The sequence below is a fragment of the Henckelia pumila genome, chromosome 1 (assembly GCF_033568475.1).
Source record: "Henckelia pumila isolate YLH828 chromosome 1, ASM3356847v2, whole genome shotgun sequence".
In the NCBI taxonomy this organism is placed as follows: domain Eukaryota; kingdom Viridiplantae; phylum Streptophyta; class Magnoliopsida; order Lamiales; family Gesneriaceae; genus Henckelia; species Henckelia pumila.
Genome location: NC_133120.1, coordinates 153,072,572 through 153,091,316, shown reverse-complemented (window position 1 = coordinate 153,091,316; position 18,745 = coordinate 153,072,572). Strand labels below are relative to the sequence as shown.

Sequence of the window (18,745 nt, the reverse complement as noted above, 5' to 3'; positions counted from 1 at the left end):
TACATATGATACTCTAGGAGCCTGTTTTTGGTATATCATGGGGTCACGTTAACATCTTGTAGAACGATAAAGTGTTTCAACTCTCTTTTTTTACTAGCATTCTGAGTGTCCACATAATTAATCATTTTCATATTTATATATATTAGTGTCCTTCACTTAATGCATGCTTTATATATGATTTTTTTTGTTATTTTTAAGTTAATGATATTTCATATGTTTTGTAAAGAGTAGTGTGCACTATCTAAAAATTTTAAAATATAGATATAGATGAGATTGAATTTTTTTTTAAAAAAGATAAAATTAGGATAATAGGGTGAAATTTTTTTGTACGTGATGTGAAAAGGAAATAGTAGGTTATCTGAATCTAATTTTGAAACGACCTCATTAGTTGTGTGGATATGATCCCTTACAAAAATTAAGTGATTTTTTTGAGGAAAAACTTGTAATTTATTGATTGAGATTCTGTGTTACAAGCTTAACCAACCAAGAATAAAACTCATCATTTATCAATACAAAGGATGAATGGGAGGGATAAACAAAACAAGCAACATGATGGACTACTACATTATCAGACCTGACAACATGATTAAAACACAGATATTACGCGACCTTTAAGAGATTTTTTAAAAACACAAAAAACACTTACTTTTATTTCAAATCTTCTATTCAATTCGATCAAATACTAAAAACATTATTTAATTATAAATATAGACTCGATCGATCCGTATTATGAATATAGATATTGTTGTTAAGAGATTTGATAAGAAATTTTTTAATTTGACTTAATAATAATTTTTCGATGAATATATTTTATAGAATCCAATTTCCCTGCTCCACATATCTAGAAAACCCGGCCCATATCGGGTCAAAATCGGGTCTTGTTTCCTTAAAGGAGACACGATTTGCCATATATATATATTGGGTAGCTGCCTCTAGTCACCAACTTTCGCTCATCACTCTTGATTTGTTTCAACACACGAAAGTGTACGAAACCCTAACTCAGCTTCTGCTCCGGTGAAATGCGGGGAAAGCGCAGCCGAAACGGTGCTTCATCCACTCAAAATCCGACGCCTCTCGAAACCGACGCCTCTTCTTCCCTTAGCCCGGCGAAGGCCATGAAGCCATCTGAAACCGAGCAGCTACAGCCGAAGATTGTGAACGCCGTTTCACCGCTGGTGCATCAGAGTTCTGGCGGATCCGATCAGCTTAAAATGGGCGGTTTTCTGGAGAAATGTCACTATTGCCAGAAGCGGATAGCGCAGAACTCGGAGGTTTTCATGTATAGGTAAAGGGAACTTGCTAGGGATTGTGTGTAATTGATGATTGATTATTTATTTCTAACTCTGAATAGTATGAAAAGATCATGGAACTGTATTTTTTTTTTTATGCTTCGACTTTGTTAGAGATACATTTTCTGCTCTCGCTGTTGTATACTTTGTTTATCCATTTTTTTGATCTTCCTATTCTATTGCTTCCCGATTACTAAGGAGTTTATCGTCTTATAAGTCAATTAACTTGGTCTCCCCTATGTAAAATTAATAGTCTTTTAAAAAAAGAGGAATATTTATTTACATTACCCCTTTTGCGGGGGCTTTACGCCTGAAAGCAGAGGATCGTGAAAGATCATTCAGTTTATATGCTATATGCTGTTTGCCCTCCAAGAATCTATTTGCATGTTTGATATTCTGATTTTTATTTCTTCATCAGGATTTAAGCGCTCTGATATGGTGATCAAAAGTTTTCAACTTGAAAATAATCTATCTTTGTCGTGTCATCATTTGATCAAAGATATAAAATCCCATTTTGTCTAATCCAACATTGCCGCAGAAACTTGATGAATCAATTTGTTGGCACTATCAAGGGATTTGATCATTTTACTTGTCTGCTTTATTAATGCACCTCTTATTATGAATGTCATATACAAAACTGTCTGCCCAAGATCCTCTAGATTATATATATTTCTATGCATTAGAATTGCCCAATCTGTGTTCAATTGGATGCAGCAACCTCTGTGCATTTTGCTCTGCTGAGTGCCGGGACTTTCAAATTGCAAAAGACCAATTGGTGGAGAGACAATCAGGAAATCCCCGGGAGAAGATAGTTCCAGGCCCGGGGATTTACAATGTGAAGGGTTAGTCTTGTTCTTATGATCGAGTCGAATGCGAACGACGTCACATACATAATCGTCAAATACTAACTACAGATGCATACAGCTGTCAATGTTTTGGTGATCGGTTTATGCTTCTGCATTGGATAGGATTAGTCTTAGTGGTATTTCATATTACATTACAACAGAAAAGCTGTTTTCAGCTTCTAGGAGAACTCACCGTAAAAGTTAAAACCCCTGTTTATATCCAGGTTTCTATGTTAGCATATTTACAAGAGGGTAGAACTAGGTGTACCTCTTTTGTTTCAGCAGCTAATCGGAATTCAGACGTGGTACTATTAAATGTTATAACCTTGATCTGCTCAGGCATTTAAACTTTACCTAAAGCATGAGTATCTGTTTCATCTGCATTTTGCTTTCATGATGCCTTAGCAAGCTAGACATTTTATTGCTTTGACATGTTTTTTTAATGGCACTGATCTTGGACGAGAGTTCAGTGACACCGCAACATTTCGTCATGCAATGGTAGTTTGGTAGATGAATCACTGTCTAGGAAACTGGGGCGTTTTCAGTTTTTAGTAGACGAGTGTTATGGTTACAAAATTCCTCAAATTTCTTCTGAATCAAATCCATCGATCAAACCGTAAACCGCAACCCGAGAGAATTTTGCTGTAGTCATGTTGATTCTATAACGATCGATCAATTGCTAAATTTTTTTCATTTAGCCTAATGGGAACATCATACACATACGTTATCATCATGGTATTTCATTTCTACACCAATTCTAAGTTTGCCCATGGAGTGAACGTTACGTAGTTTCACCACGGCATTGCCTTTATTAGTTTATTTTGTCAAATTCTTTGTTAGGAATCAATCCGAAATTTGGTATTCGAGAATTTACCAAACAAACGAACACACAAGAACAACAACACAATCCCAGAACAGATAAAACCAACGCACACAGATCAAACTCACACACTCACGCGAAAGCAATAAACAACGCAAGTATTTACGTGGTTCGACAAAGATTTGCCTACGTCCACGGGAGAGCAACACAACACTTTTATTAATCATTAATCACCAACAGAACAACCCAAGCTCAAGAACAGAGCTTATTATAGAGATGGACTCAGACAAACTATCAAGCTAGATACAGACACGATTCAAGCTATTGATACTTGAATCTTCCCGTCACAATCTACGCTTAGTTTTCTCCTCCGAAATCTCTCCTTCTTCTCTCACAATATATTCTGAAGAATTTTGATTTTCTGTTATTCTTTCTTATCTTCGTTGCGGCCAGCTTCCATCTGCTTATATAGAGAATTAGACCGACTTTCATCTTGGGCTTTAGGTCAACAGTAACTTACGACCCAAATATAAAGTCAACCTGGTCCAGCCCGATAAGCCTTCATTCATCAGTCTGATCTGCCCTCGTATTTCGATCTGCATCGATCCGCCTGCAAGCGTATAGCTTCTCGGACACTTCATCTGACTTCTAACCGAGTCACAATACTCGAGCAATCTATCTGCATGAACTCATCCGAAGACTCATCTGACCATCATATCGATCTGATCCCAGTATACGATCTGGGCCATGAACTCATCTGAACACCGAGCTCATCTGATCTGTACTATTCGATCCGATCTCTTCTCTATTCCCATTCAATCTGATAGAAGCATACTTCAACAATCTCCACCTTGATTCTTTCAGGTTGAATGCTGCTCTCCATCCTAGTCTCCTTGGCTAATTTCCAATCACCGCATTAACTAAGTCCAAACATTTCTTGAACTTAGCATACGGCAGTGACTTTGTCATAGCATCTGCAGGGTTTTTTTCTGATGCTATCTTCACAAGGATCACATCTCCTTTTTCAATCACATCTCTCACGAAATGCATCTTCACATCTATGTGTTTCGATCGTTCATGATAGACTTATGTTTCGTCAAGTGTATTGCACTTTGGTTGTCACAGTGTACTACTACTTGATCTTGTTTTATACCCAACTCCGCTATCATGCCTTTTAACCACAATCCTTTCTTTATGGCCTCGGTAACAGCTATGAATTCTGCCTCAGTGGTAGAAAGAGCAACCACTGACTGTAAATTTGACTTCCAGGTGATCGCTGTGCCATAAAAGGTGAACACATAACCAGTCAACGACTTTCTCGTGTCTAAGTTCCCAGCAAAATCTGAACACATATCCAACTACCGGATCAATCTCATCTTGCTGTTTTTCAAACTTCAATCCCAACTCACTAGTATTTATGAGATATCGGAGAATCCACTTCAGAGCTTCTCAATGATATGTTCCCGGATTAGCCATAAATCTCGACACTACACTGATTGCGTATGTCAGATCAGGCCTACTACACACCATTCCATATATGAGACTCCCCACTCCACTAGCATATGGAATACCAGCCATCTTCATCTTGTCTTCCTCACATTCAAGTGATTGATTCACAGATAGCTTCAAATGCTGTCCCAGAGGGGTCAAGATAGATTTTGCTTGATTCATGTTATACCGCAGAACAACCTTCTTCAAATAGTTCTTCTGACTCAGATGAATCTCCTGCCTTTTTCTGTTTCTCACTATGTCCATGCCCAGAATTCTCTTCGCTTCGCCCAGATCTTTTATCTCAAACTCTGTATTGAGCTGTTGTTTCAAGGATGATATCTCTGTCCTACTTTTACTTGCAATCAATATATCATCAACGTAAATCAGTAGGTACAAGATAACATGTATTTTATCCTTCTTCAGATAGACACATTTGTCATATTGGCTTCTCACAAAACCAATATCAATCATGAACTCATCAAACCTTTTGTTCCACTGCCTCGGACTCTGCTTCAGCCCATACAATGATTTTCTCAGTAAGCAGACTTTGTTCTGGGTTTTCTGATGTATGAAGCCCTTTGGTTGTTCCATGTAAATGGTTTCTTCCAGGTCACCGTGTAGAAATGCAGTTTTCACATCCATCTGCTCAAGCTCCAAATCGAGCTGGTTCACCAGTGCTAACATAATCCGGATGGAACAATATTTGACCACTGGATAATAGACCTCATTAAAATCTATCTCTTCTACTTGACCAAAACCCTTTGCAACCAATCTTGCTTTATACTTGATCTGATCTGTACCAGGATTTCCTTCCTTCTGTTTATAGATCCACTTGCATCCCAATGTCTTCTGATGCTTCGGTCTGTCTACTAACTTCCAGGTTTGATTCTTTTCAAGTGAGTTCATCTCTTCATTCATAGCTTCAATCCACTTGTTTTTCTGCTTACTCGCCATAGCTTCATTGTGAGACCTCGGTTCTAAACCACTAATCTTGGATTTATACAACAAATAAGCATACTAGATCCAAGACACAAAGCAAGAAAAAAAATTTTAAAAGGGGGTGCGCTCGGGCGGTCAAAAACCGCCGCTCGAGCGCGCCCTAATCTTCAAAGCTACTGGATTGCTCAGACTGGGGTGCGCTCGGGCTGCTAAAAACTGCAGCTCGGGCGCCCCCTGCAGCAGAAACAGAACAGAGTAGAAATGGCTTGGCAACTACAACCAAGAGCCATTCGATACATCAATTTCAAAATCATGCATTAAAACGCAACTCAAAACGTTAATACACAAGCATACTCCAATACAAGGTAGTTCTAAAGTTATACAATCTCGAACTAATAGAACATGCTTTCGTCTAGCTTATTCAATACAAAACAAGTTCGAATATGATCTAAGTTCGATTACATATTTGACTTCTAAAACGACAAAGCCTCACGTCTATCATCTCAACCCCCTAACCATGCTGCCTCTGACTCGGTCCTGCCCCACCTGTTGCCAAGTACACATACAAACAAAGACAACAGCCGGAAAACCGGTGAGAATAATATTCCCAGTAAAAAGAGACAACATGCAATAACAGACAAGCATTCCAAACGAAATGCATCAACTTCCAAATAATCAATTAACAATCATGCAATTCCACAAGCATATCTAAAACTCAATTCATATGCATAAATGCAATGCATGTCTTTAAAATCTGGGATTATCAAGTCGGATAATCAAAAGAGTTGCTGCTTTTGCTTTTGGGATCCCGAGGACTAGATCACGTAAACGACTCACCGACTCTCCCGATCGAGGTGGTGCTACGTATCTCCATCCTCTAGACTTTGGTGCGACTATAAGGAGTATGCTAGCACTAGGTGAAACGGCTACACCCAGGCCACTCACAATATAATCCCCAAAACGTCTATCATCAAAAAGGGTCGTCCTGCCCGCTACTCAAATCAAGGATTCATGGCTCAAGATGAATGCAATGCAACATAACTCAATCAACTAAATTCAAGTAAAAGCAAATAACATGCAAGTATGTGATTCTTCGGAACACTCGAATCAAGTCGGATTCGAGTCACACGTTCCATTCCAATCTAAGTCATCTTTTACCTCATTCAACAACGTCGATGCTCCAAACCTGGAAACAACAACGATTCCTCAAACAAGATTCAATCAAACTTTCTCAATCGATAATAAGAGAATCGATACTATACCGGCTCCAATCTCCAAGTTGCACAAAGCTGAAATCTCGCAACTACACTGGCCTCAAATCAATCTGTACAAGAAGTAATAAAGGCTCGAGATTAACATACAACTCAATCGAAGGCTTGGCTCAAACAATTCAAACCGATAGACAATCCAAAACTCAAACCGGCGGCATAACTGTTGTATTCTGATCAAACCGGAAATGCAGACAGCATAATATCAATCCAATAGACTCAATTCAATCAACATTCCACCATAACAATCCAATTCTAACAAATCATAAAACTCAACTTTTCGAATAATCTTCCAAAATTCACAACAAATCCGAACGACGCTCTATTTCAAAACCGGCAGAGAAAAAACGATCAGAACTCTGTCAAGATCAACATACTCGAATCTTGAACGATTCTAACAACATCCAAAAACTAGAAAGAACCTGATCGTAGAAAAACTTACGATAGAACGAAGCTCTGTCAGCCGTGATCGCTAATCTGCCTTCAGAAATAAATTCCAACGGACGGATCGAACTCGGGGAGAAATCTGGAAGCTCAAAGAACTTGGAAAACGTCTTCAATGGAGGAGGCGTGAAGGAGGAGGAAGATGAAATGAAGAGAAAAGTCAAAGCCTCTATAAATATCTAATTAAGTCCAAATTTGCGTTTTAGTCCCTCAAAAATCCAAAATTTGCAAAAAGGACCCTGATCAAAATCAAGTCGGCTCTTGAACTCTGGAATCTCCGATTATCTCAAATAAAGTCAATTAAGATAAAATCGGGGCGTTACATTCATCATAATTATTCGGCTCTGAATGCTCCACCTCCTCAGCTACTGTAAGTGCATACCAAGCCAGATCAGCTACACCAAACCTCTTAGGAGCTCTGATCTCCCTTCTGGTTTTGTCCCTTGCAAGATTGTAAGTGCTCAAATCCTCTGTTTGATCTCTTGCTGTCACAATCTCATCTTGCATCTCTTCTGACCCTTCATCTGGCACAGAAGACTCCACCTCAATCGGTAGTTTATCATTCACACTGATCTGATTGTCCTTTCCATCTGTATTCATTTTATATCCCAGTTTGGATTCATCAAACTTCACATCTCTGGTGTTGAAGCACTTTGGACCTCTTGATTCCAGGTTCCAAACCTTATAACCCTTCACACCATCCGGATACCCAATGAATATACATCTGACTGTCCTTGCTTCCAACTTGTCCTGTTTCAGATGAGCATATGCAAGACATCCGAATACCCTCAAGTTTGAGTAGTATGCGGGTGTTCCACTCCACTTTTCCATTGGTGTCTTGAAACCAATCGCACTGGATGGACACCTATTGACCAAATAGCACGCAGTAGATAATGCTTCTCCCCAGAAGGACTTAGGAAGAGAAGCATTGATCAACATACATCTGACCTTTCCAGAAGAGTTCTGTTCATTCTCTCTGCCAGGCCATTTTGCTGTGGCGTTCCTGCCACTGTTCTGTGTCTGGTAATGTCTTTCTCCTTGCATAGCTTGACAAACTTATTTGATAAGTATTCTAGCCCGTTATCTGTTCTCAGGTGTTTAACTCTTCGATCACTCTTGTTCTCAACTGTCAGCAGCCATTCTCTAAACTTGTCATATGCTTCATCCTTAGTCTTTAAGATGAATATTCATACTCTCCTTGAGTAATCATCTATCAAAGACATGAAGTATCTGCCTTCACCATGAGTTTCTGTCCGAGAAGGACCCCATAGATCTGAATGAATGTAGGCCAATGGTTGCTCAGTTGTGTGAATTTCTTGACCAAACGATACTCTTTTTGATTTTCCAAGAGCACAACTATCACATAACTCCAGTGATTCAATCTTATCTTCACCTAACAGACCCTGTTTAGACAGCTCATGTAATCCCTTCTCACTTACATGTCCAAGCCTCAGATGCCATAGCTTGGTCATGTCTTGCTGTTCCTGAATACTTGCTGTACTTCCAATAATCGTTTCACCTAGTAGTACATACAGGAGGTTCCTCTTGACAGCTTTCATAACAACAAAATATCCTTTTGACACTGAGATACTGCCTGCTCCTGATTTGAATGAATATCCCTGAGCATCAAGCGTTCCCAATGATATCAAGTTTCTCTTCAACTCGGGCACATACCTCACCTTGGTGAGTACTCTGTCAATCCCATCATGCATCTTTATTCTGATATTTCCAGAGCCCTTTATTCTGCATGATTGATTATTCCCCAACAGCACCATGCCCTGATCTGATTCCTCCAATTTTTCAAACCAAGATCTTATAGGACACATGTGAAAGGAGCATTCTGAATCCAGTATCCATTCGTGGTTCTGATCACCTTTAGAAACCACCAATACTTCTGCTGAGTCATATCCATCTGTAGCTACGGCCAGAGTACCATCTTCTTTGGGTTTTTCCTGCTGCTTCCCTTTCCTTTCCGGACAATCTATTCGCAGATGTCCAACCTTCTGACAGGCATAGCACTTCATATTACCCAAGTTTCTGTTCTGGTATCTTCCTTGACTCTTCGATCTGAACTTTGGCCTGTATTTCCCACTGGATGTCCTCTTATCACTTCTGCCCCTCGCCGTAAGACCTTCTCCATGTGATTCAGTGTTTGTGTTCGATTTTCTCTGAAGTTTCTTGGATTGAATAGCAGACATAACTTCTTCCAATGTTATCGTATGTTCTCTTCCATATAGCAAAGCATCCCTGAAATTTTCATATGCTTTAGGAAGAGCATTCAGAAGTATCAAAGCCCGATCTTCATCATCAAGCTTTACTTCAATATTCTCCAAGTCATCCAATATCTTGGTGAATTCTTCGATATGGTTTTCAAGGTTCTTCTCATCCTTAATCACAAAAGAATACAATCTCTGTTTCATGTACAGACGATTAGCCAGGGATTTCGTCATGTATAAATTTTCGAGTTTAAGCCACACCGCCGCTGCTGATTCTTCTCTGGCCACCTCCCGAAGAGGTCTATCACCCAGACAGAGAATAATTGCACTGTGTGCTTTCTCGAGTAATTCATCCTTGTTCTTTATCTCATCAGACATCTCCTCCTTCTTCTTAAGAGCTTCCTTCAATCCTTGTTGTATCAGGATTGCCCGCATCTTAATTCTCCAAAGCGAGAAATCGTTCTTGCTCGTAAACTTCTCAATATCAAACTTCATTGATCCCACCATCTTTGCTTAGTTTCCCACAAACGGCGCCACTTGTTAGGAATCAATCCGAAATTTGGTATTCGAGAATTCACCAGGCAAACGAACACACAAGAACAACAACACAATCCCAGAACAGATAAAACCAACGCACACAGATCAAACTCACACACTCACGCGAAAGCAATAAACAACGCAAGTATTTACGTGGTTCGGCAAAGATTTGCCTATGTCCACGGGAGAGCAACACAACACTTTTATTAATCACCAACAGAACAACTCAAGCTCAAGAACAGAGCTTATTACAGAGATGGACTCAGACAAACTATCAAGCTAGATACAGACACGATTCAAGTTATTGATACTTGAATCTTCCCGTCACAATCTACGCTTAGTTTTCTCCTCCGAAATATCTCATTCTCTCACAATATATTCTGAAGAATTTTGATTTTCTGTTATTCTTTCTTACCTTCGTTGCGGCCAGCTTTCATCTGCTTATATAGAGAATTAGACCGACTTTCATTTTGGGCTTTAGGTCAACAGTAACTTACGACCCAAATATAAAGTCAACCTGGTCCAGCCCGATAAGCCTTCATTCATCAGTCTAATCTGCCCTCGTATTTCGATCTGCATCGATCCGCCTGCAAGCGTATAGCTTCTCGGACACTTCATCTGACTTCTAACCGAGTCACAATACTCGAGCAATCTATCTGCATGAACTCATCCGAAGACTCATCTGACCATCATATCGATCTGATCCCAGTATACGATCTGGGCCATGAACTCATCTGAACACCGAGCTCATCTGATCTGTACTATTCGATCCGATCTCTTCTCTATTCTCATTCAATCTGATAGAAGCATACTTCAACAATTAACAGCAAAATGGCGCCGTCTGTGGGAATGAGTCATGATATGATAAAAAAAAAAAAAACAAATGTTGGGTGGAATCCTCGGAAACTCATGGAGAAGAAGTTTGAGACCCCGATTAAAGATCCGTGAAAAAGCTCTCGAGGGACGCTCCCGGAAATTCATGTAAGGCGTGTGCTGCAACGCATTGAAGGTGAGTAGGCTCGATTGGAGGGACGGATTGAGGGGAGGCCTGGTGAAACTTCGTTTGAGGGGAGGATTGTTAAGAATAATCAACCAAAGTCCCACATTGGAAGATTATTAGGAATGGTCAATCAAAGGCCCACATTGGATGACCAAAAAAGTCCCACATTGGAAGTTTAAGTAAAAAAATCATGGATTAAAATATGGAATTATATCTCCATTGGTATAAGGCCTGTTGGGTGGGTTTCCAAAATCAAAATCATGAGAATTTGTGCCCAAAGTGGACAATATCATACCATTATGGAGATATCTAATTCCATTGAACTAACATTCTTTTATGTGAATTCACCAATTACGTTTACCAAAGTAGTTATTTATTTGTTCGGTAAAAAAAAAAGTTATTAAAGTGACGTTTTTTTTTTTGTTGAAAAATTTTCTTATTCGAACTATTTGATTGAATTCGATAACAAACTAAATAATTTATGGCTACCATATCAACCATGTATTTTCAATAGTATGTTAAAATTTAATTTAGTAATATTTTAAAACAAGAAATCTAATTGAATTGGGATCCTCTGCTCATGGTTGGGAACTAAAGTTGGGTTCGGGGAGAAGCAGGTGAATACAAATGGTCACATCTCTCTTTGTTTGGATCATCTTGCTCTTCTTGGAATTTGGTGCACCGGCCAAACATCCCTGTCCCACTTAATATTGGAACCGGAATATTTTATTTTACTTTTTATATAATAAATACTATTTTTTATTTTTAAAAAGCTGATATTTTCAGTTAATATTCCATAGATTTGTGTGAAAATTTAATTTTCTCCTGATTTTTTGTATGTTCTATGTTTCACTTTAACCATTCACTGAATCATACACAAATGTATGCCCCTCATTTCAGAACTCACCACCGCCTATCTTCATCCTTGGTGCCTTTTTCTTCTTTACGAAAATTGTTGTTCAACTGATTATAAAAAAGAAAAATAAAAAAAAAAGAAAAAAAAAAGGGTTGTTTTAAATATGATGCCGTTGTAAATAAAATAAACTCAAGAATTTAGAAAGACACTAATCAAATACCAAACAAGAAAATTGCTTAATCTTTATCACTCCACATTTGAGCACATATTCGTTCGTTGCACTCCACAAGAGGTTTAATTACGCCTATGGAAAACAAACGACCACTCTACAGTCTACAGACTACATTTGTTGGGATGTGAGCTGAGGAAAAAAAATATATAATTGGGTCCATAATTTTGCTGTATTTACACCAAGTATCTAAGAAGTGTAAGTGATACAATCGAGTCATAGGTTAACGTTATTCCTACAAGGTAAAATCACCTTGTAACTTGTAAGAATTATGGATTGCCACTTCTATTTTTCTAGTTCTTTCTGGAAGTCGAGGGGCGATAACGAATATTCTTTCATGAATCGAGCCTGTCAAAATTGTGACGACTTAGTTAATCATGGAAAGGAAACGAAAGTGTTATACCAAAACCAGGCTTGTTGGCGACTAGCAACGACGCACTGCTCCAGTTCGTTGACCAACGCCCCACGCATGTTCGTTCCGCTCGGGCTCTCAGCTGTACACTCTTTCAATCTTATTTGACAATGTGAAATATTGCCACTTAGGATCCTAAGTGGAAGTGCTTGAACGAGGGTTCGCTGAAGTATATACGACCATATTCATTCGAGCATGGCAACAACTCTTCAACCTCAATCCTAGAGCTGGAATAACTGATGCTTTTCTTCATTCTGGCACGATTTATGCACTCCACTTCTGCCGTAAATATACTGTACACTGGCCGATGATCTGAGAATCTAGACTCGCCTCGGACGTATGATATTTGTTGGAGGCCGTGGCCATACCACAGTATACGATCACACCTTTCATCCGAGAATAACATACCGTATTAACGTTGTTTGGAAGAGATTTATAATCAACACAACAAAACAGAATGAAAAATTTAAGTACCATGCTGGTGTTCTTCGTTTCTCTTTAGGACGCATGTTTTCCCCAGCATATCTATCGGAGTTGGTCGAGTATTTGTAGGTGGGAGGGAAATATATTCTCCCCTCCTTCCAACCTGTAAAGACACGCCCGTGTCTCTGCTCCATCCGAAGCTGTTTCGAAAAAGAAAGTAAAAAATGATGGCTCAGATTGAGTAATATTCAGTAAAGCGATGGATGGCGAATACTTTTGAGTTCGCTTGCCTGGTCGTTTTCTAACAAAGCCCTCCAGTTATGCACCTCCACCAGGGCCTTTGCATATGGGTATGAGAGGGAAATTCGGTAATTCAGGTCTCCCAGCCATATAATTCGACTTAAAGGAAACACAAACAGATTGAATAATTGAACTTCTAAAACCAGAGACAAAAAGTTTTGTCTAAATTTCCAAGAATTATGAAAATAGCTTTGAATCTTAGCAGCAAAGTGAGAGAACTTACTCATGCTCAAGGATTGTCTGAGGAGAGTTCTCGTTCCCTGCATCGTGAACTCTTGGAAATCTCGTTTTCCTCAAAATTTCCATGACATCCGAGTTTCTTCTCTGCTCGTCACCATCCTTCTCTCCAGAGCTCAGATGGCTACAAACGAAGCAGAAGCTCGTTTGGTGCAAAGACATGCTAATCGAAATTGAACCCTGAAAAATATCATTTTATGAGATCACACACATTAATTGCATGAATCATAATGCCACGGTAGCATACCTTGTTTCCGAGATAACCCATTAATCCTCTGCCAACACAAGACACCTTCAGATTCCGAAGGTCTTTTCTTAAATCACTCTTTATCCATACCGTTAGAAAAATGCCAACCATCTGCTTGTTTGCAACCAAACAGTACCTTGACTGCTCAGCTTGTCTGTCTCTATCCATAGAGATAGAACCACTGTAAGACATGGTTGAGTATTCTTCGCTCTGGCCATTTTCGTCATCAGAGTAACAGTCCCACTGAAGATTTGGATCATAATAGTCGCTTGGTCTATTTCCATAAATCACCCGATCACAAACACTGAATCGACGATCAAAACTAGAATGTGGCTTTGAAATCTCATCGTCATGCATTCGTAGGCTCTGGCTCAATGATTGGAAAGATCGTCTATGTGAAAGAGAGTAAGCCTTTTCTCTATTTAACCCAACAAAATTATCATCCAGTTCAACTACAGGATATGGAACCGGCGAAGGTGTTTGATAGCCACCAGTGCTTCCGGGATGACTCCTTAATGTTTTCTGGATAAGTGCTAGCCATTTCCTAGCAGGACCATTATCTTCCGAGCCTAAAACATTACCGGCATTTAGAGGGACGATTTCTTGAAACCTAAAAGTGGTAAACTTCCATCAACAATAAACTCAACATAAGCTAAAAAGGACTCATTTTTTTTAGACAAAGAACTCACCCTAGAACATAGATATCAGCAGGAGATGAGGTGTGTAGCCACTCTTCAAGATTTAGCCAACCAGGTGGCGATTTTCCAGCCACATTCCATGTGGCCACGAAGATCCTATACCAATGCAATGATCGGGAACTTACCGTCTCAAATCTTGATCTTTTAAATGGGAAACTTAAAACTTATGAGCTAAAGAATAAAAGAAGATACCTGTAGTTTTGTATATCCGTAATTTGAGAGGTATCAAGATCAATCTTACTGCGCTGATCAGAATTTTGGTTGTTCGGTTTCTCTGTCGATCCAATAGGGAACACAAAAATTGGAATTAAGCCAATTGATCTCCATATGTTAATTAGACATTAACTAATAGTACTGTTATCCTTTAAAAAAAATAAAAGAAAGAAAGAAAGAAAGAAACAGTTGTCTAAAGTTTTAACCTGTTTTGCTTTCACCAAGAGCGCATGCATGCCTCTCTAAGACATCGCTCCTCCATTCTTCGTCAAAACCTGAAAGGCAAAAACTTAGAGCTGTTTCTACAGAAGAGTATTAAAAGAATGCAACAAATCTGGGATCTTAACAGATTGATAGTGGCAGAGATCTTTGTAATTAGAATTTTTTTTTTCTGTGCAAGATAAACAGTGGTAGGTGCAGATTGAAGGTTGAAAAAGAAAGGAAATTGAAACCTTAAATGCATATAGCTAACAAATTAATGTATCACCAGAAGATTAAAGAAGGCAAATCACCTCCATAAATGCTGCCATCGGCATGAAAATTCTCGGCTTTGTTCTTGATGTTGAACCATTTTTTGACCAGTGTTTTAGGCCATGAAACCTTCCCCAAAAAAATTACCAGCGTCATAAATCTTAAAAACAAAAATACACAGAAGCCGCAGATTCAAGAAATCCCATTTTGTTCAAACAAGCAAACCTTGCTTTTCTTTGAGTTCCCATCTCTCATTTTTCACCGCCTCATATGCGAACACCTTCCGCTTTCCTATGAACAAAGATCAAACCTTTACTCTCCCTTCATCACCAGCCAGTCAGAAATTCCCAGTCTTTCTTTCCAAGAACAAATTTTTATTAAAAATAATAATCCAAATGTTAAAGCTGATAAATTAAGAATATGAAGGCACTTCCACCTTGATCGATGGAATCAAAGGAAACCCATCTAGTTTCTTGGCATTTTGATTCGAGGAAAGCAAATCCGAAGCCAAATTCCAAGAAACCAGTAGTTATTATTTTGCCTATGTTTCAGTTATTTGACGACACGTACACTAATGAAATCAAGAAAAAAAAGGGGGGGGAAACAGGACAATGCAGAAGACAAAGATCAAGAAAGACAATGTAGAGATATGGCGTTTAGTCGTATGGTATAGAGGGGATTTGTGTTTTGAGCACAGAGCAAAGTATCGAATTTTGGAGAGAATAAAGTGAATACTGCACAGATTGGATAGAACAAGAAAAATAAAGAAAAAAAACACACACACAGGCACGCGCTTGGTGTGTGTATCTTGGGTGGCAAATCAAGATTTCAAGGGGGCCTGGCCCAAAATAAGGGAGACATAGCAGTACAGCACCGTGAATTTTGCTAGCCACACGACAGGACCCCGCCAAGCTGCCCGCACCCCTTTTGTCCTTAGATTTCAGATCTCTGCCCCTGCACTCTCACTTGCCAATTCAAGTTGGGAAGGTTTTCAATATCATCAATTAATTCAGCATGCAGAAGCAGATATAATGTCAGTAAATGTTTGTATATTTTCTTCTCAAGCATTGTGAATAGACAAAATAGAACTATTTTACAGCCATAATATGTTCTTGTGATGTTTATTTTGTTTTTTTGGTTGAAAAATATTCGTTCTTCGAGTGTAAAATCATTGGGTTTTGAGAAATCTTTCAACAACTTTATTGGGTTTGGATGAAATGGAATATTAGTGTCATGGAATGGTCATTTTCCCAATGTAGATTTGGCATGCCGGAGGACTAGGTTGTACTTTTTTCTGCGGTGTGTATCTTTGCGTTATGAAAGCTCTGTTTCCAAGCACATTTCAACTGGATTGTGTAGCTTTTGCCGGGTATTACTAATTAAGCTCTTCGATTTACCTTAATGTAGGATCTAATTTAGGGAATTTGTGGCAACAATATATCATACATACACCAATCTCTCGAATGATTTAAATAAACTTCCATTTGCATGAGTGAATGAATATCACAAGATTTAAAATAAACACACACACAAAAAAAAGTGGGATCCTCACACGAAATCGTTCTCACGGATAAATTGTTCGTGACTCATGAGAATGTATCGCGTGATATTTTCCTCAAATAAAATACTTATTTTTGGGATTATATTCTCTATGATGTTATTTTAGTTGAATATTCTCATCTCCCTCCACATGCTGCATATGCCCAAACACATGTCGCTCTTCTTTCATTTTCAAGATTCATTTGCAATCGAGTATTCGTTTAGTGTAATGATTCCTAGGATTAAAGTAATGATGTTGAGGGGAGAATAAAACCCCAAATGCGCTTAAATTGGTTCCCTATGGATAGTCTTTAGCAAGACCCAAAAGACAAACAATATTTAGTGAAGCACCCTCTAGTAATAATAGACTCCTTTCTTGTCTCAATAATGGGGTGTCATATTAGTCTAATCATGCTACTTCCAACCCAAAAGAGCTCCATTTTTCTTTCAAATATAATATAATATTCAGATAGAAAGTAAGAGTTGAAAGTAGTAAAGCACTTAATGAAAAAATCATCAAAATTTAGTATTGTTTTAAAAAATTAAATTCTATATTTTGAAAAATATTATATATGAAATTTCAAGAGTTAGCCATCATTTTTGTTGGTGCTTTGAATATATCCTACCTTGAGACCCACGGTAGAAAAAGTTCGTGGCATCCCATATTCTTGGTTTTCCCATATAATAAAATAAATAAACAATGGATTTCCTTGAGACGTGCTTATCATTTTGGGAAAGTAGTAGTAATAAAAAAAAATAATGTCACTTTGGCTTCCTTTGAATTTGTATCTGCAAAACTAATGTGATTACGATTCGAAAATCTGATGTTCCTATTATTTCGTAGAATGTGTAAGAGTAAAGTAAAAGAAAATCAAAAAAGAATTATGTTTGCATTTCGTTCTTTTTATAAAGGAAAAAAAAAGTGAGAAAACTTTGGTTGAATGCTAGGAAAGGACATGCATGGAAAAGGAAAAGGCCAAAGCTTTTCAACAATTCAAATTCTAACTAGCTACATAAATATATATAATTTAGTAAAGCAAAAACAATGAGATATGATATTTTGGGCGTTAGTTGTTGGACATTTTATCGACACTCCAAGATGTTTGTATAAATATCTTGTATAATGCATTAAATGTTTCCATGATGTTCACATGAATATCTTATATTCATATTTGAATAATTAAACTATTATTTATGTGGAAAGAACTGCCATAATTAATTACATTTTCTGACTTCGCATAAACTCTAGTTCAAGCATACGTTCAACAATTCTTAATGAGTTTCCTTCAATTTGTTGAATTGGTTTTGTACCATTCCAAAATTCCATATTTGAAAAATATAAATGCTATATATTTTCACCCACTCCATTTACAAAATAAAAGCACACAAAGAACGCAAATGGGGTCCCAAAAATTAGTGGTACCACAGGTCCTTGCAGTATGCCATTAAATCAAGATAGTAACTTTTAATAACATCATATTACATATATATATCCTGGCCTGGGCCCATGCATATGGGTTGGCTCTAAATTTTTTTCCCTCTCATAAACATCGATCGATCACCTACCAAGAACTCAAAAAATAACATATATTATAAGTAATTAAAATGTGGCTAGCTAATTAAGTGTTTGCAATGTTATAATTCTTATTCGAGATTTTTCCAAAAAAAAAAAAAAAAAAATGGTGACATGAGATTCAAATCAATATCATGGATGGACATTGATATTATATTCCCTAGCTAGCCTTCATCACCCTAGCTCGTTGCATGATTGAAGTTGCCCAATACACCAATAGCCTCTCTGTGTTACTTATATTTTGGATCAATTATTGGTGCATGATTCATGTCTATAGGTGGCTACCACAAACTCATTGTTTTATTAATTTATATATCAATAAAGTCAAGTCCAAGAAGCATATTAGTTTGGGATGAAATTGAGTGGTTTCAACGCATACTTGTTGAGATGGATTGGAGTTATTTGCGTATATTAAAATGGATCTTTTAGAAAGTGTTTTCTAAAAGCATATTCAACATGGAATTTTCTCGTGAACATCTACTTTTATTCACGAATGTAAAGTCCAGTTACCCAAAAGTCCATCAAAATCGAACTAAAAAAGTGTTTCTAAACATGAGAAAACCACGGTTTAAGTGCAAAGTATGAAGAGAAGACTTTGGATTTGGACAAAAATGTGAAAAAAGTAGTCAGTTTTTTGTTTGACCATATTACATCTACATCTATAAAATCGACGAATCATAATGAAAGACGACTTAATT

General features: G+C 37.9%; 2 protein-coding genes across 4 annotated transcripts; one reads left to right on the top strand and one right to left on the bottom strand.

Moving 5' to 3' along the window:
• Positions 1 to 964: 964 nt before the first annotated feature.
• Positions 965 to 2,487, top strand: LOC140876188 (FCS-Like Zinc finger 5-like). Its single transcript, XM_073280076.1, has 2 exons — positions 965 to 1,285; positions 2,004 to 2,487. The coding sequence occupies exons 1-2, from the start codon at positions 1,020 to 1,022 to the stop codon at positions 2,134 to 2,136; spliced, it is 399 nt and encodes a 132-aa protein (XP_073136177.1). The 5' UTR covers positions 965 to 1,019; the 3' UTR covers positions 2,137 to 2,487.
• Positions 2,488 to 11,967: 9,480 nt separating this feature from the next.
• On the bottom strand, positions 11,968 to 15,646 carry LOC140875033 (type I inositol polyphosphate 5-phosphatase 4-like). 3 transcript variants are annotated; one of them, XM_073278573.1, is made up of 11 exons: positions 15,372 to 15,646; positions 15,161 to 15,291; positions 14,977 to 15,064; positions 14,671 to 14,739; positions 14,444 to 14,525; positions 14,243 to 14,347; positions 13,554 to 14,163; positions 13,293 to 13,486; positions 13,060 to 13,168; positions 12,821 to 12,969; positions 11,968 to 12,732 (listed from the first exon to the last, which is right to left on the bottom strand). In XM_073278573.1, exons 2-11 carry the CDS (start codon positions 15,188 to 15,190, stop codon positions 12,474 to 12,476), a joined length of 1,695 nt encoding a protein of 564 aa, XP_073134674.1. In that variant the 5' UTR covers positions 15,191 to 15,291; positions 15,372 to 15,646; the 3' UTR covers positions 11,968 to 12,473. The 3 variants fall into 3 exon arrangements, with proteins under 3 accessions (XP_073134674.1, XP_073134663.1, XP_073134682.1); XM_073278562.1 differs by having other exon boundaries at positions 15,161 to 15,646; XM_073278581.1 differs by lacking the exon at positions 13,060 to 13,168 and having other exon boundaries at positions 12,468 to 12,732; positions 15,161 to 15,646.
• Between the last annotated feature and the right edge of the window lie 3,099 nt (positions 15,647 to 18,745).

What these genes read in the sequence shown, in the direction of transcription:
- LOC140876188 (XM_073280076.1), top strand. Translation starts at nt 1,020, where the DNA reads ATGCGGGGAAAGCGCAGCCGAAACGGTGCTTCATCCACTCAAAATCCG. An exon ending in TCGGAGGTTTTCATGTATAG is followed by an intron (nt 1,286 to 2,003) that starts GTAAAGGGAACT and finishes AATTGGATGCAG; the next exon opens with CAACCTCTGTGCATTTTGCT.
- LOC140875033 (XM_073278562.1), bottom strand. Translation starts at nt 15,190, where the DNA reads ATGAGAGATGGGAACTCAAAGAAAAGCAAG. An exon ending in TCTTGGTGAAAGCAAAACAG is followed by an intron (nt 14,526 to 14,670) that starts GTTAAAACTTTA and finishes TTGGATCGACAG; the next exon opens with AGAAACCGAACAACCAAAAT. An exon ending in GCTGATATCTATGTTCTAGG is followed by an intron (nt 14,164 to 14,242) that starts GTGAGTTCTTTG and finishes TACCACTTTTAG; the next exon opens with GTTTCAAGAAATCGTCCCTC.